The 19,017-nt window shown below is 39.5% G+C and overlaps 1 protein-coding gene across 3 annotated transcripts in view; it reads right to left on the bottom strand.

The window, feature by feature from the left end:
- LOC119149897 (WD repeat containing planar cell polarity effector) overlaps positions 1-19,017 on the bottom strand; it is a 154,683-nt gene that overhangs the window by 35,052 nt on the left and 100,614 nt on the right. For all 3 annotated transcript variants that reach the window (XM_037391769.1, XM_037391771.1, XM_037391772.1), the window contains 2 exons: positions 11,589-11,652; positions 5,730-5,832 (listed from right to left, as the gene is read on the bottom strand). In XM_037391769.1, the coding sequence (XP_037247666.1) occupies positions 5,730-5,832; positions 11,589-11,652 (167 nt within the window). The remainder of the gene's footprint in view (positions 1-5,729; positions 5,833-11,588; positions 11,653-19,017) is intronic.

Genomic DNA, 19,017 nt, shown 5'->3' on the forward strand with positions numbered 1-19,017 from the left:
CCTTTGATGTACTTATAATTATTAGGAGCTGAGGATTATGTCTTTAGGCAAAGCTGTCTAGCAGTGAGAAGGTATAGATCAAAACTGACATCATGACACAAGCAAGTGGAGAGGTGAGATGAGGTGGAGCCAAAAATAGTTTGGCATTACTATAGACCTTAAGTAAAACAAACAACTCCACTTCTCGAAAAGAACACAAGGAGGGGAACAATCAGTGCCTGTAACCTCTCAATAGAGTAAAATCCTCACGACTAGCTGGAAAATTAAAAATGTAATTAAGAAAAAGCTAAACATCAGAATAAAGAAGAAGATTCAGCAGATCCACTTAGTTGTATGGGAATGTACTGTTCCACTCCCAATGAGGCAGGTATGCCAGGGCATGAATTCAGAGCTACCACTGCAATAGGCTTCCACGCCATGAGCACTGGGCACCACTGGCTCCTCCTGAAACCAGGGGCCTCAAGCAGCCTACATCAAGGACAGCAACCTTCCAGACCAGGCTTTTTGTCATTTTTTTGTAGAGGGCAGGGGTTCTGGTAATGCCAGGCCTTCACATGAGCCTGTTACTTGCTAAAATCTGCATCCAAAGCCCACTGAAGATGGCAGAAATTCTTTCGCTGTGTTTAGCGGGCTCTGTATCAAATGTCGTGTGTGGCTTAATGTGTGCCGGAGTGTGTACACATGAGCACAGTTAAATAATTTCAAATTACTATGGATCTTCAAAGACAGTCATCTTGTGTGGCACAAAATTAAAAAAGTGCTTGTGGAAACTAATTTCTTGCCATAGGTTAACTGCCAATCATACTTAAAAACATTTTTCATTAAAAAATGTTCTTCTGGCTCTCTGGGGAAAAAGTCACATTATTAGCAAAATAAAAGCAAAGGATTTGATTCCAGAGGTGTTGATTGACTTAAACCGAAAATCTAAGTAAATAAATAGGAGATCTAACACTTAAACTGAAGGAGCAGAGCTCCAAAAAACTGTAGCATAAACAGCGTCTCCTGAGTCTTTCCAGATCACAGCTCACCTCTGTATTGGATGATACCTTTTAAGCACGCCACAAACATGTTACGCAGTGAAATAAAAACCATGCCCCGAAATAAAAGGCTAAGATTCTCAGTTAACTTGAAACCTGATAGCAAGAGAAAGATGTGTGTGCCAAGGAAGCGCAGGGAGTGAAGGGGCTTTGTCATCAGTGTCAGAGAGAGGGCGGGAGGGTAAGGAAGAAGCCTATTGCTTGATAGATGAGTCACTATGGATCGGAAGAGGAACAAATGTTAGCAACCAGGCTAACGCAGGGCCAGAGAAGGTTACAAAAACAGGGGGACAATTCTAAACCTGGCCTTGAAATACATGTGGGCTTACCAGGACTATCAGGAATAGAGGAAGATCTGAGCAAATCACAAGTGATTTGGAGGTGGCAGACTGTATGCAAGACCAGGCTGGCGTCTCAGGCGCACCATACAGAAGACAAAACACTATAAGGTGTCATTATTAATTATCACAAAGAACAGGTAAGCCATTCCATATAGAATACTATGACAGAACTAAGAAGTAGTTAATAAATTCTCCACTTAAGGTTCAAACCGGCAATGTCCCTTGCCAGTAAGGTGAAACATTTAGGGCCCTATATTTTGCATGTCATTTTATGAACAGTGTGGGAAACTAGACCTCAGCCTCTGTGAGAACTGATAAGATTTCCTATCTCACTTGCAAACGTTATGGAATATTTCCAGAAATGTTTTAAAGTTCAAATTTAAGTGGAAAAACCTCAAGTGCTTTCACGAGACATTACTGAACCACCAAAACGCTAGTCAATCCCATCTAGCATTTCTGTACAATACAATTATCTCAACATCAGTGTTTTTATTAAGATATCTCTGTTAGAAATGTTGCCTAAACATTGGTGTTACTAATATTCTGAATTTAACTCTAAGTAGCAATACAAGGTTTCCCAATTTGCCTTTCAACCACGCAGCAGTTATCTGTCTTGTCACAACACGAATCCCTTTTGGGTGAAAGCTATTGATTTGAAGGTTAAAATCATCTTGCTAGGCCCTAATGTAATTTGTTGGAAGTTGGCCTTGGGAAACTTTCTGACACTGACTACATATGCTCTTCGTTGGATATTCATTGAGCAATGATGTCTGAAAGGCTGAGCTCTTCACCTCCGTGATCATCATTAGTTATGGCATTTCCCAACAGGCTGTGCCATGTCAGTTCTTTGCAACTCAAGTTTTACATTAGCAACCCACAGTTTACAGCACCGAACAGACGCGCTCTTCCACCACGGGCAACGTTGTTCCAGGAGTGTATATGCCAGGTTACACCCATAAACAGAACTTTTATTATAATATTATAATAAATGTTGTCGATACTGAAGAGAGTCCTCTTTCTTTTAATCAAACAAAATGAGGTGCACAGCATATATTTTAGGCAAGGCTAAATGAGAACTCCCTGACCTCGTTAAGGAGCTCATAGATCTTCTGCAGAAATAATTCAACAGAAAATCTTTGGCAGAGGAAACCACAATATCTGTGGTCACTGGTCTGGTGATCAAATGGGAGCGGGCAAAGAGGAGACAGCTAATGAAGACTCTGAGATGAACGGTACCATTACTTCAATCTTCTCATGCCTCAAGATGCATTTTCACAAGCTGTCAAACATAAAATCTTAGGAGAATAATTTTCTTTAGAAGATTTTAATCAGTTGAACAAAATAGCTGATTCTGCCAAAACCATAGCTGGGAACAGGTACCTGACACCTCATCTTGCTCAGCAATGTTCTCACCAAGGTACTCTGCTCTGAAGGGCTACAGGTGTTTTTACCCATGCACCCAGATGTTCTGAGCTTTGAGGGTGACTTCTTCAAAATGGTGTATAGCAAACCAAAATCAGACGACGAACAGAGAAGAGCTAAAATTCAGAAAATTCTAAAATAATAAATCTATCTTTTGTTTTATCTTGACACAAATCTTGATATATGTGAGGAATCTATCAGTGCTTATAGAACTCTGGATGACATCTATACATTTCAGCTGAAATTATATTGTCATTCTACGTTATTTGTAGGAGCTTGAAACTTTTCCAGAAGTCTGAGTTTGAAATATATTATGTTTGAAGTGAGCCCTGTACACAAAAATATCTTGACAAATTAAATCTATCTGGAGCAAGATGGAGCACTCTTAAGGGCTTGGGAATCAGCCAGGAGCACTGACTCATGTTATTTTCAAATAACAAATTTCAAATAGTGTTGAGCTAAGTTTTGGGGATGGGCTAGCTCAAGAAATATCATCAGATGTTGATATACGAGAATGATCCACATTTGTACTATTTAGGACCAAATACTGTAATATGTATATTAAATACGCTGTAGACAGGCCTGATGTGATCTAGGGAGTTGTTCAGCATAACTTGGGACCTGCAGCACTTATTGCATCTTGTTGCCTCTGTTTGCTGAGGATGCAGCCTTCTCGTAGAAGCCTGAAGTGGGTGCTCAAGAAGTCTGGGGTTTGCTCCGGGAACGTGACTCCACAAACTGAGCGGCTGAAAGCCCCAGAGAGCAGGGACGAGATGAAGAAGACTGCGCCTGGGAGGCAGAGACTTGTTTGAAACTGCATTTTAAAGCTTCTGGCTCTGGCATGAGTTTTTCTCCCCCTCTCAAAATGTTAGATAAATATAGTAATTTACACCTAAAGCACTTGTTATTTTTTGTTTTCACTGGGTCCATAAAGTTTGTGCCTTGCGACACTTTTTTGCTAACAACAGCTTATGAAACAAAAACATCATCACGAAAGGACGTTGGAATAAAGTATAACAAAACAAAACCTGTGGCTGGGATTTCGCATGTTTAAGGTGAGATTCAATCTGCAGTGAAACAAACTCATGGGAGATCCCTGTTTATTTTCATATAAAATGAATTGGATGCAAATTCATTACTGTTTATAGAGTGAATCTCAGTGACAGTTTGTCCCAGGGGCATTGAAAATTATTTTAAATCATTCTGATAGTTAATTATTCAGCAAACGAGAACACTTTAAAGACTTTATCATATAAAATGACTTTAATAATTTATATTTATGGAGCATTACAGAGGTAACTGTAGGACTGCTCTGAAGGAGGGCAAGACTGTGTGCTTGCACATTTATAACTGAACTGTACTAACATGAGTACTATATCTGACATGCAAGTAAGACATTTGTGATCACCTCGGGTTTCTCCTCTATCCCTATCTTTGCATGTATGTCTGTAATAGTATATAAGGCTCTCAGTAAACTTAAAAGCAGCCGAACTTCAGAGATTAGTAACAGCTTTAGTTTGCAAGGAATTAAATGAAGACACAGATTAAGGCTCAAATTTTCTGGATTAAGTGTAAGAGAGTAGATAATGATCACATACAAGTCTTGGGTATCTCAGTCATATTAGGTGCAGAGGACAACTACCTAAAAAGTAAAGGAGAAAGCAAGGGAGAAGGAACTGTATACTTTAAGGAGTGCCCAGTAACAGATGACCTGAAGAAATGTCATTTTTGGCAATTCTAGTGGTGAAAGGGCTTGACCAAAGGCCCAGCTGTGATGCAAAAAAATTCTCAAAGGGATTTCAGCTTGAAAATGAAAGACCCTGAAGAAAAGAGTTCAGGACAGGCACTTCGGTTTCTATTCTGCTGGAGAGGGAAGGAGGTGATACTGTATTGCATAGCCTTGAAAGTAACGGATCTATACAATATCTAGAAATAGCCACATAAACGCACATACCGCCTCTCTGCATTTCTATGTATTTGAACAGCATTTGCTATGTAAACATCAAGATGCATAGTTCTAAAAGAATCCTACGTTAACCAAGGTCTCAAAGGTTTTGTAACTCCTTCTGAGCTTTAATCATTCTACTTCTTGGCATGGGACAAGGACAAAAGCTCTAATATTGATTTCCTCTAATATTCAAAGACGCAGTAGAACAAGCTAAATAGCACTGTGCATATTTTGTACATACATTTTGTGTTCTTTCTTCCCCCTTTGCCTACTTTCTCTCTGCTGGAGGTCAGCTACCTAGACTTAGACCCCTTCTGCTTGGTTCGGGCTACAGGCATGAAATCAGAATGTTCTAGGTATTTGCATACATCTCTTCATGACAATTCAGAGGAAACACAAGGAGAAAATGAGTTGTGAGTTCACTTGCCTGAAAAGTTGTCTGTGTTCAAGCTATCAGTCTAACCCTGCAATTTTTGCATTGATATTCCCTATGGAACAGCAAGAATCCCACTGCATGCACAGCTGTTACTTTAAAGCCAGGATCTGAGCCTGTGTTCACATCAGTACATGTTTCATCTGAACGCTGCCAAAGCATTCATGGTGTGACTCCAGTTATTGGCACAGTGTGTGCAAGCAAGTATTTAGAGGTGAATGAGATTGCCATACCAGGCCTTCAGATTCAGCCCCTCACCTCCTGCACTCAGTTCAGCTTGTACAGCCTGAACTTTTCTATATAGTCACAGTATAAATCCTTCTTGCTCCACAGCTATTGCATTGACACAATCCTCACGTGGGTGCTCAAAGGCAAAGCTATGGTATTTTTATAAGCCTCCCTCTTTAGTTATGAATAAAAATACTGTCTCGCTTTCAAAGAAAACAAGGCAATTGAAACAATAACCCCCCTACAAATATAACATGGTGTTGTACAGGATAAGTATTGATTAAAACAAGAAGGGCTTTTTAAACACCATTAATTCTTACCAATTCTAGTAGTTATTGATTCTGCATCAATGTCATTAGCCTTTTTCTTTGCCACTTCAGCTAGTGCCAATTCACCCTTATCTAGCGCAAGGTAATGGATGTCCTTTGGAAATAAAAGAGAAAAAAAAAGATTAATCGAAAATGGATCTCATAGGAGTAACAAAAGGGCTTTCAAAAGAAAGAGGTTCTTTTATTATTTAGATTACAAACACAGATGGAACTGATGAACCTACCATTACATTTTAATTCCCTCCCAATGCAAATTTATTATCTTGCTTGTGCTATTGAATTCAGCACTGAATAAAACACTGACCAATCACGCACTGATAAAAGTGGAGCTATTGACTCAGTGTATGAAAGAAAACAATCTGTCTGCTTTAAGGTAACTTCTGTTGGTGCAACATGAATTAAAGGAGGGTTGATAGGAGCTGGCTCTGTGTAAACCAGATCTGAAGTACTGGAACTCTTCTGGCTGACAGTCCCTATTTGAAGTGTGTTAAGGTTTCCACCTAATACATGAGTTCTGGGGTAAAACTCTTTTGGGACTAATTTTTGTTTGGAAGTTGTCATGTTACACTTACTGTTCTTTGAGTAAGGTGATGGTGATCCTCTTTGTGCTGATATTGGAGGCAATAAGAGAAACAATGGTTGCTCAAGGGTTTCAAAACCAACACAGGTGACATGATTCCTGAGTCCCTTTTGGACAACAAGGGGCTTTCAAAAAATGTTGCTGTTGAGCATGAATAGTTGCCAATACTCTGGATCTAGTCCTTCATCTCGGGTTAAAAATCAGAGGGCTGCTGCAGGGGCATACCATGACGTGCTGAATTGCAAGGCTTTTTATTGTATGTTAACGTCTGAGGTGAAAACCTGAGGTGTACTACAGACAGCACCATTTGTGGGAGAATATAACCCTGGTGACAAATTACAGCCTCACTGCCCTTGATTTTGGCCCTTGAAGACAAGTTTCATCCTTGACCATTAATAAAGAGATAATTAACCCCCTTCTCCTTTGGCGTCACGGCCACAGGCTGCTCTGTGCATGAACTGTGACAATACAAGTGAGGGAAACCCCAAAACAGTCAGCAAAGTCTTTCTTCCCCACTTCTGTGCTGAAGGCGACATTTTGTATCCAAAGATTTAAGTTAGTCCTGGCCATTGTTTTGCAATCTATCTGCATGCAGGAATTTAAAGGGAAAAGGAGTACTTGCTGGAAATATTGACCTCTGCATACCATAAAAGCAACTATATTCTCACTAATGCAGAAGATTTCAGGTGAAACTGTCCTTCTCAGTGTGAGTTTACTGCCACCTTCATCAACACGACAGAAAATTGTACAGGAAAAAGTGACCTTATTCTAGAAAGATAAGCTGGATGAAAAAAGTGAGAGTAATAGTGTTAGGAGAAAAAGATGCTGCTTTTATTATCAATAATAACAATAACAATACCACCAAAAATGTTAGGGAAACTGAGACTGATTATGCAGGAAAATCTGGTACTGACTTGCAGGATCCCAACAGTCTGCAGGAGACAGCAACATTTTCTATTTCAGACACAGGTGTGACTTAAAAAATGTGCAAGTGTCTTGGAGCAAAGTAATGAGTTACGAACTTGTTGCGAACTCTGTACTTCCTCTCTTTGTAGGTTTAACATGGTTGTCAGGAGAAAAGGGCCTGAGTAGCAAGGTATGATTTCTATGAAGATTAAGCAATAGATATTGTCAGCTTATTTAGATAACAATAGAAAACCTAAGGGCTCTTGAACAAGTCTGAACTTACAAAGATTTGAATGTATAGGCAGATTGTGTTCACTAATTCAAAATACATTCTGACGATGCTTAATGACTAGGTTTTTTAGTTTGAACTAAGACGTATTGTATACTTCAATGCAATTTTAAATAATAAACTTGGGGAGGGGATGGAAACAACTGCAGAAAATGAAAAAGTTCTTTGAGTTAAGAGGGTTGTGCATACTGTGCGTATCAAAACACCTCACTTTGAGAACTTGGTTTTGCCTGTGCTTTCTGTTTGGAGTAAAGAAATGTAAAATTCCTACACATCCATTGCTACCTAACAGGGGCCTTGTGAGAAATAAAGATGCAGCAGTAGGCTGGTAAGTGCCTTTTTTCATGGTTCCTCAATTTGCTGTCAGAATAATTAAAACTGCTCTTGTCTCTATCTCTAAACAAGCTTTAGAAAGAAAAGATTACAGATATAAAAACTCTTAATCAGAAAATTTGAGATGCAATTTAGGTGTCCCTCATTCAAATAAGACAGCAAAACTGGATGGTTCTAAGAATTTGTAACTCTCTGAGTAGAATGAAACTAGAAAGTAAATAAAAGAGAAAGAAGAAAACTGGATTACAGGGTGCCTTAAAGAAAGACAGAAGAAAAAAGAATTAAATTAGCTGAATATTCATTACAGATCTTTCCACACAATTATCTAAGAATTCATCTGTCCAAAGATCACATCCCTTTCAAAAACAATGGTGACAATAAAAACAAATTCCAGCTGCTTCTCAGGAGTTTGCCGAAAAGGCTGTATTTTATCATTTAACAGTTTGATTACTTTTTGGACTACTTCCTTTTTACCCTCATCTTTGTGACTCACAGAGCTGGCCCTCAGTGAGCAGAAGTCATTTGAAACACTGATGTGCATTTGTCTATAGGATATTTCTGGGCAAAATTCCAACATTTCTTCGAAACATGTACTTTCCTCATCAGTGTATCACCCAAGATCTGACAGTTTTATTAAAGTGTCTTTTCCTTGCATTTTTTGCTACCTTTGGTACATGGGATGGCCTTTTGAATTTTCAGCAGCTGAGAGCTGGAGCATACTACAAAAGGATTTCAGGCTAACAACCCTTCTATTGCTTGATCTTTTCTGTCACAGATTGGATCAGTCACTGTCCAATAAATGTAGCTGTTGTTCATGATATTATGTCCTTTTCAGTTTTATTTTTTTATTGAACTTTGTAGGAGATGATAATAATTGATGGACTTAGACGTGACGTGAGGGTAAAGCTTACGGAGAGACACAGCAGTGTATGTGTGTCTTGTTATGGCATCATACTAGTGACGCTATAGCTACAGGACTAACTTTTAAGTCTTTTTTGTTTTCTTTTTCATTACTATGAAAGAAATTAGCCCTCAGGCAGCATTCTCTCAAACTTCTTTGCAACGTCAAAACAAATAGCAGAAATGCTGCAGAGCCCTGTTTGGTGAAAGAGAAGCTCAGGATAAATTCTCCAAGACATAGGACATTTCCTTAGAAGTCTCAGAGATGGGTATTCAACTTTTGGCTCCTCCTCAGCCTCTGTTCTGTCTGCTCCTCTCTGTCCTTTCCATTTTTGTTCCTTCTCTGTTCACTTTTAATAAACAGATTTTTTCTTTCTCATTTTGCTTATTTCATCAGGTATCTTTCTTTAGTCTACTATTGCTTCTTGAAATCCCATTAAATTAACTGGGAATTAGGTGGCGTGAGTTTTTATAAATGGATTTGGTTGGTCTGTAAAACAACAGTACAGTTATTTGTACTGCACATAATTATAAATACTTTAAGTATAGGTAAAGTCAAGTTGTATGCTATTAATTGCATTTTGATCTACATAAACAATATAGACAAATTATTCAGTGTTAAGCAGAAGTGAAAGGATGCACAAACCTTGCTTAGCAAGGTAGGTATTGTTATACTAATACCTAGAAGGACTGTAAGCTTCCAGGGAACAGGGTTATCTAGATAACAGGGTTATCTAATTTTCACACATTCGGTGCAATGAAGCCCAGTTCCCTAGAAATTACCGTGGCACAACGAAATACTTTTTATGACCTATGCACCTTTCAACGTTTTGAGTCCCATACTTAGTACCCTTGCAGCAGTGCCACTGTTAGCTTACCATAAAGGTCGTTCTTCAGTACCTCACTCAGAAGATGAATTAGCAAAAGGACATTTCCCCAGAGAAGGCAGTGAGTTAACAGAGGATCCGAAGAGGCCGGCGTGTGTGCTGCTTGTTGCATAATTCAGGGGAAGCTCTGAGGAATCTCAACGGTAATGCAAACAGAACGAGGACAATATAGAACTGGTTTTGATCTCACAGTAATGTAAGCCAGGAGGAACTATGCGGAAACATATATTTATGTTTAAGAGTGTTAGTGAGATGGGAAACGGAAAGTAGGTGTTGAGAGAGGAAAGGGAAAACAAGGAAGAGTAGGAAAGGATGGAGCTAATTTCTCTCTGAACACTGAAAGTCCCTCTTGAAGAAAGCTGGGGACCCTTTTTGTTGAGAGGAGGATGTGTTACCACTCGTGCAGCCAGGTACTGACAGTCCCTCCCCCTTGTTAGCAGCTTCGCACCCATCTCTTGACCCAGCGCTGGTGCTCCCCACCCTGGGACAGGGCTGCTTCCTCAGCCCTGCTCTCAGCGGAGGGAAGGAAAGAGAAAAAGATCGTGTAGGAAATGCTCTCACCGTATGAGAGAGGGCCCTTGAGATGGCAGGCCAAGCGCTGGGTCATTTGTTCTGCCAAAATGGCTGAAATCACTCAGGGAGAATGTAGGATCTGTACGGTGGGAGAGTCCACCACAAACAGCTGCAACCTGCCGCAGACATGCTACAGTCTAAACCTTCCACGCGGTGCCGCAGTGCTTAGCTTGATCAGGTATAAAATTGGTACCGAAGAAGTTACATTCAATAAAAAGGGAAAAGGAAAAAGATGAGATAAAAAGAGAAAAAATGGAGAAGAGTAAACATAAAACATGCAGTGAATTTCCTAAAAGTCTGACATTTCCATCACATTCTTTTGATGCATACTTAGAAAAGTTTATCACAGTATTCACATCTTTCTAATTAGATGGAACAAGCCAGATGATTAGAGCTGTGAAAAACACATCAAAAGGTTCACACAACTTTTTATATAATTAGAAGGGAATTTTCATAACCCATAAAAGCAGGATTTAATTGTGTAATTTAACATACAATTTAAATATCAAGATCAAACTAGCAGGGCAAGTGACTTAATGGAATAAATGATATTAACATCTAGTGTCAAAGCTTAATTTAAACAACAGAATGTCTTCATTATGCAAAAAAGTGAAGCAAACGAATCGTTCAAAGGGCTTTTTTTCAACAAGACCCTTTCCTATTGTTTCTTTGAAAACAATGAAATCAGCTGTGCAGCAGCAACATGCTGAGAGACTAGGAAAGCACGGCTGGCTTTGTCCATCTGACCTCACTGTGACATTGTGGTGCAAGATCTTATAAAACAAGAGCCTCCTGCCGAGCTCACACAGAGGACCTTTTAAGAGCTGGTTAATTTTACTTTTGTAGCTAATTAAATGGGAGGAGGCAGAGAGTGCATGAAATTTAAAAACCCTTGTGTTGATGCTGCTGAGCTTTGTTGTTTTAAAAGTACCTGCAGAAGCGTTCATAATTTGTCACTTTTCACAAAACCCTAAGAGACAAACTAAGAGCATTCAGGATCCCCAGGATACGGCCAGCTCTTGTGTCCAGGACTCAGCAGCTGTACTTCTTAAGGAATGGATTAGAAACATATAAGCTTATTAGAGTGAAAGATGACATTCACCCACATCAAGACAGATGACGAAGGGGAAAGTTCAAAAACATATACATTAATTCCTGGAAAATAAAGAATAGCCTTTAGGCCATGCTAGGGAAAATGTCAATGACTCTAAAGAGACTCAATTCCTATTGACAAGTTTCATGATGGCAAAGGGCAAACCAGGTAGAGTAGTTCTGTATTCAGTATGTGACCAAGACTGCAAATGACATGGATCCATTTTAATGTGCGCAAAAGCTGACAACTAACATCCCGACAATAGCCTCTGTCTCCAGAAATGACTCACCATAAACAGGTCCCGAGCACCTATGTCAACAGCTAGCAGAAATGCTTTTTCAAATCTCTGATACCTGCAAGAAAAAGGAAACGTGTCACTTGCTGAGGATAGTTTAAAAGCTGCATCAAAGTTTGTTAACTGGCAGATGAAGTGCGTCCATTCTCACCAAAAGCGATGCCAAAGCTTTACTGAGGAAACCTGGTACGCTCATACCCAAACTGCAGAACTACGAGGTAGGACAGTGGCTACCCTTACTCTTCTTCATCGCTTAAAACCTTCAGCAAGTGTTATGTTCAGTGCTGAGTCCCGTCAGATCTAGTTGAATCTGAAGGGAGCTGAAGGTGCTGTAGATCATAAAAATTGATCCTTTGAAAGATCCCAGCCGCAACATAGGTAACTGCTAGCCCCAGTATCACTGGTAGGAACCTCAATATGCCCTACAGAAAAGACTCATCCCAAGTCTCGCAAGACCTCAGAGGTAGTTGTAGAAGTTTGCACAAAATTTTGTCCTCACAGACCCCTCAATATAGTCCTCTGAAGATCATGATCTAGTTGAGTCGTGACAAACAGCCACGAATCCCCAGGGACTGAGAAAGGTAGGGGGTGACACTGCTTTGCCTCCTCACCCTCTCAGCCCCAGTATTAGCAGACTCCTGAGAGTTTTCTGAACATCTTATGGTGAAGAAGATTGTGTCAATGAGGTAAAACAAGGGGAAAAATGAGCAAAATTCATGAGCAAAAATTACTTCCAGATGTGCTCCAGAAGGTACCACCTGAGTATCACCTAGAGACGCAGCGGAGTAGGAAGGGAGTGGTGTGGAGGTGGAACGTCACCTTTACTGTTAACCCAGGAAGGCTGGAGGAAGGTGTAGTTTGTGTTTGTCCGATGAACATCATCAGACAGATGAATATCGTCAGGCAGCATCGTATGGATGCCAGTACTTACACAGTTCTGTACCTTGGGGGTGTCTTAGGAAGCGGCTAATGCTGTAGCTCTTCCTCAGGCCAGTGTGAACAAGAGGAAACATGGGAACCCTCCTTCCCTTGGTGAATGAAGAGGTCCCACAGGACGCACCATACGGAGATCCCTGTTTCTGGCCAAAGCCTACGCGGTTTTCTGCCTCCCTCTTGCTACAGCCTTACTGCTCTCCTCTGCTGCTGCACACTTGGAATGATTCAGCAGATCACGAGACAGAGCCGGCGAGGACTTCTCCTTCAGGAATAACATTTATGACAAGAAGGCATGATACGTTAGCTTAAGCAGAGAAGGAAATGTACTCTCCAGGTGAGGTTCCTAAGAGCGGGAGTGGGGAGTCCTTTCCTCCCTAAAGCTAATCTCCCTGCTGTGTCTTCCAAGTGCTAATTTGCAGCCCTCCTCACAGAACCTGTTTAAGGGAGGGAAGAGATGAATTAAGGTTAACCTCCTGATCACTGGGGAACAGGCAGTGCATCATCGTTTTATCATGCACATCTATGGATCTGAAACTTTTTCAACATGCTTTCTATGAAGGATTTTCCATTAAAATACATTGTGTTGTAATGCTGCTTCTGAAGCTATGCTTTAATTAAGACAAATAAGTACATGTTAAAATATGTCTATATTGAATAGCTATCATGTATATCTTTTTCTGGCACATTTTTCTTTTCAATTATGGATTAAATATACATTCTTAGTACTTAGAGGGGAAATTGGAAACTGAACAGAAACTGGCTATACGACTAGCTAAAAAGAATGTCTGCATCGTTATTTTGGTTTTTAAAGTTATAACTATATAGACTATTTGAATGACAGTTGCTTTAGCAAAGGCAAAAATGCCTGCAACCAAAAAAAGTAAAGTAACTTTTTCATTTGATTAACCTGCAGAACAGAAACACAGCCTTACAGGCTGTCTTGTCTTTGCTGTTTCACAAAGATTTCAATTTTTTCCCCCCTTCAACTGACATACATACTTCAGTCTCATTATAGCCCACCCCTATTCATAACACTGTAAAGTTAGCTCATTAGCGTACTGAGGGGAAAAAAAGGGGGGGAAAAAAAAGACTATCCAAGAAATGCTCTCCACAAGCCAAGAGAGCTGGAAATAACAATCACAGATACTTCATAAATTATTATAAATGGAATCGCTTTAAAATAACATGGAGGTTTCAAACAAGAGTGACAAGTTTGTGTTACTTCGGCAAACAGTATTACATCAGTCAGGAATGTCCAGGTTTTTTTAAATTAGCTAGAAGGTACTTGTTATTTTGAGTCTCTTTGGCAAGAGAGTTGTGTTGTTTATATTCTACAGGAACACTTAGAGAGTTCTGTACAGCAGGAGACCATCAAGATAAGAATGCCTGTTTTCTAAGCATGTTTTGTCGCAGGAAGACCTGTCGCTGTTGCTAGCACACTTCACTTTATCAGCTCCTCAAACAAGCAAACACACACACACACACAGAGCAAAACACCCTCCCTTTTGTTCTCGTGCTGCAGTCACCAGGTACAATATTTGCTTCCTAAACTGGCACCTACAGGGGACTGGTCTTGAAGCAAGTGTTCTCCCACCCCCCCCACCGCCACCGCAAGTGTCCTCCCACCCCTCACCACCTCGTTACTTATTGCTTGCTTCACAATAACTCCAGCAATCAAGACTCATATGTCTCTTGAAAGAGAGAGATAAGGAAATCTGCCTGTAAACCATGAAGTTCAGCCACTTGTTTGGTCAAAGTGACAGCCAACAGAAATATGACCTTCAAGATTAGAACTCTCAAACTGCGATTAACTGTATAGGACAGATAGGAAAACATTCCCCTGCAAGCTGTTTAGCACATACAATATTAAGTTCAAATTCTCATAAAATAAAATAATACTGTTATTATACGCACTTATGCAACCTTTCTACATATCCTACAAAAATTTTAAAAGATGGCTATTAGTACGTCTGTTGTATGGACAAGGAAACAAAGGGGTCATGTCAAAACTGGCCAAGGCAGAGAAGAATCCAGACCTGCCTTCCACGGTGGAAGCAGACCTGCTGCCTGTTTGTATTTTGAGAATGTGACTTAGCTGAAAAGATGCCAGGAGAGCATTTTATAAGTAATTAAAAAATAGAATGTTATCGATTAACTTCAGAAAGGCTATTCTTTTCACTGGCATAAATAAAAAGAGTATCAAATGCCCAGGGTTTCCTCCTGTTGGATGTTCAGAAATAAGGTGATTTTAAATATTGTAGATCAAAACAACATGCATGGTTTGCAGCCTGCGGAGAAGGGAAAAGAAGTCTCTTCGGTTTTTATGAGGGATTCTACCAATATATCAAAAGGAAGAATTTTGTCATCTGTATTCCACAACACCTAAACTGAATGTGGTCACTTAAAGATAGAGATGCATTTTTTCAGTCTGAAAATGGTCGATTTGAAAATATTTGTAATATTTACCCATAGTATTAAAACATCTCATAAGAAGTCCAGGAACCAGAAAAAAAATAAATCATGTGGAGGGAGGAGGAAGGGAAGGGAGAGAGAGCTCATGCAAGCAAGAGAGAAATACAGCGCAGAAAAGATGGGAACATTTCTTTAGGGACTAGTTACAACCAACAAGCCTTCTTAGACATGCCCATCGACCATGTAAGCATATTCCTTGTGCTGGGCTGATAAAGAAGGGCTGCAGCAGTTTTTTTCCTTGTCTTCAATAAGGGTACACAACATTTAGAAAATAATCTGCAGGGGAAGAGCTGTGGCACAAATAATATTTATAAGGCAATCCTTTTTAATGGAAGAAATTTCAGAGTCCTCTTCATCTCACAGTCCAATCAAGGGTGATATGCATTCAAAAAGTGGATATTAAATATGCACTGAGCAAACAGAACAGGAAAAAATGAATATTGAAATAATTTACATGTAATCAAACTACACTGAAATTAAGTTTTAATTGTTCAGTATTCTGTGATGCATATGCAGATTTTAAAGTATTCAGAATATCAATCAAGTGTTTACTTACATCAAGCAATTGTATTTAAGCATACAAAACAGATGATGAAAATATGTTCAATCAGCTACAGCTCCCAACACTTACCGCAGGGTTTACATGATCACTTTTAATTCAGTTATTTCATTTAATATTTCAATTTAATAGCTCATTCTTTCATTCAATTTCTAGGCATCTTGCCCATTTTTTAAACACAATAATAATAATTATTCATAAAAGGACCTGTTTCCCACAAGTTCTCATATCAGCAATTTTTGGAACAGAAATGGTTTTCATGCTTTTTTACCTCAAAAAATGTTATTATCTGAAATATTTTCCTTTCAAATTAGACAATATTAAAATAAAGAATGACATCTGTAAAATGACTCTGCACCCCGTTCCAGTGGAACTCGGAGAATAAACAGAGATTATCAGGTTGAAGAATGTAAAAAGTGTGCAGCGAGGTCACAAGGCATTGATTTAAATGGGGACAGGTTGGTTTTCAACCGCCTGTTGACCGTAACACCACCGACTTAGGCACGTAGCTGTATTTCAGAACACAGCTTCAGAGCCCAGTTAAAAACCTTGGTCCATGGCTTAAGGCCTTATATATTTCACACAAAATACATTCATGCGTAATGAAGTCAGGCAGCGCACCCTTGAAATGCCAACCCAGAAATTCTATTGACCTCAAGGAAACACTGTAAAGTTTCAGTAAATTCTGAAGATTTAGACTGCTATGTAACCTTTCATACAAAAAATGTAGTATCGGTCAAAGACTTATATCCTGCATTTTATAGCAAATGCTGAAATACCCGCACTTTACCCAGAGTACATGGAAAGGAATATATAGCTCAAGATCCTAGGTTTCATTAAAAAAAAAAACCAAAATAGTTTAAACAAAAGTCAACTAAAATCTGATCCAATTTTACCCTCGTGAGTTCAGTAGAACACCCTATTTTAAATAAAATAGTTGCAGAGCAGATCACTGAATGCAGCCCAAAGACGAGGAACTCTCCGAAGAACCTATCTTCCCCTCTTCTCCCATACTGCAGGTTTGTGTTTCAGAATCTCGTGATTTGGGGGACTCGGTCCCATAACTTCTGAATTTACTTCATATTTTCTTCTTATTTGTTTGGATAATGAACTGCCTGGAAAACAGACTATCCCTGATACTACTGATCTCCTTTGGCAAAAATAAATTCATTGCTGGGTGTTGGTTTACGGCAGCTAGACTATTTCAACACCAATGTATGTGCAAAGGCGTACCAAAAGTTTCATGTATCACAATCAGAAATTTAAACCATAACTGCTGTTTTCTAGAAGGAAATCCTCTGTGAGCAGCAAAGCGCACTATTGGTTAGCTTCCTGCGCTTCCTCCTGCACGGGCCTCAGCGTGGTAACTCTGCCCGTTTCCCCCGTGCCCTGCAGCACACGCTGCCGACGGGCAGTCCCGCTCCCACCGGGGTAGACGGCTCCTGCCCAGCCGTTTGGGCAGGGGGCAACACAGACTGCGCTCCGTGTTACGCCGTGCACGTCTCGACTGGCAGAACACATCTGCTCAACTTTTGCTGTAGCTTTTTTGGGGATGGAGATAACCTCCTGCGTCCTATCTGACCCTAACCGGTTGCTGATTTTCACAAAACTGGCAGGCATATGCTTATTTCTGAGGTTTCTACCTTCTGTAGAGTTGGTTGGGATTCATCTGTGATTCTGTAAGTTAGTAGGGAACTGATGGAGGAACCAATGGATGTGCTGGTACGTTCCAACCTCTGAGATGCTAGTGGTATTTTTTTGCCAACCTCATGCTATTATGCTACTAGTTTTTTACATTATGAGCTCTTCTGAATAGGACACACAAACCTCTGAGGAGGGTCCGCAACCTTGTTGCCTGCTGAGATACTCTTGAATACAAGAGTATCAAAGAGAAAGTGCTGCAGAGCACACCAAAGGCTAATGGAGAACCAGCCACCAGCTCTATATGCATCTGAGTCAAGGGGATAATCTTCTAAATTGTATTTTAGATGCAGAAGCCCTAAAGGTTGTCCAGGCATAATCTATACATCCCTTCAGGCCCAAATTTAGCAAAGCATTAATGTATGGGTTTATGACCTGTAATTTTCTATGGGGCCTAAATAAATATAGGCATGTTAAGTGAAGTGCTGGACTTGGGGCCTGAGTGACTTGTTTAAAAAGAAACCCCTTATGGAACCTTTCAAAGGCCATAACCAAATAGGTCTCAAGTAAAAGTTAGTGAATAACCATAAGAAAATTTGAAACGAGCACAAATATCTCAAGTCACCCAAAATTTCTGTTACTTGAAGTACACTGTCAAATTATGTATCTCTAAACTAAAGAAGTTCACCTATAACTTTATAGATTGTTGGGCGTAGAATTGAATGCCCTTCACATCAAAGGGTACCCTCTGGTATGAAGCAAGAAAACAAACTAACAAACCAAATTTAAAAAATAGGAGGAAAGAGAAAGCTAATAAGGGGAGCCAGACAGTATGACTCCCTGGCCAGAGAAAGCCCTTGAGGGCTGGAACTGGCTGTGAATCTTGAAGACCTTCCCAACCTGAAAAAAAAATTAAAATCTTACCACGTGACTCCTATCTTCTAGGATGATATTCTGCTCTAGGAAACCTAAATGTATTCTAGTGTGAAATAGTTCAGGTGACTGTTAAACATACACGCTTCTTCTCAGGACAGACTTTCTACGTTCAAAGAAAAGCTCTTCAGGCATTTCTGACTCAGATTTTCAAGTGAACTAAGCTAAATTTTGAATGAACTCATTTAGTAAGAAGGCGCCACTGAAACTTTTAAAATATATTTAGTAAGAAATAGTCCAGATGTATGATATATTCTAGAAAAAGTAGTAGTTTTAGCTATAAAGAAAGCTATGTCATTTACTTGTTGACACGTTCCTCAAATTAACGATAACACAGCATTAGTTTAACACTATAGAACTCTCTTATATCTACACCAAAGAAATATTAGTTTAAAGATCCTGGTTCTATGAACATTGATGTCATACAGTTCCCATGTGATGCTGGTCAGTTATGTTAGCCCTGGTTCTGGCAGAATGGGCCACTGAAGAGGACAACTGTTGGGAGCCACAGCAACATTTCCCACTGTGTAGTCACGTCCGTCAAGTGCTCTCAGATTTTCAGTAGTAGGTGCTACAAAAGTCTGGATAGCAGCAATTTATTACGATTATATTTTTATATTTATATATTTATATATTAAATTTTATATTTATATTTTTATATTATTATTATATAAATTGAAACCATGAAGGTTTATTTCTTTTTGAACAAGATTCAGTCTTCTCGTAATGTGTCCTTCCTTTGAATTTCCCACCCTCTGTATTTCCTTTTTCATACTCATTTTCCTTTAAGAGAATATATTTTGTTGCCATAGTAATATTTCCCTACCTTGCAATTTTATTATGGTGGCTTTCCTTCAGGTTTCTCTAAGCTGCAACTAACAC

The sequence above is a fragment of the Falco rusticolus genome, chromosome 6 (assembly GCF_015220075.1).
Source record: "Falco rusticolus isolate bFalRus1 chromosome 6, bFalRus1.pri, whole genome shotgun sequence".
NCBI lineage: Eukaryota > Metazoa > Chordata > Aves > Falconiformes > Falconidae > Falco > Falco rusticolus.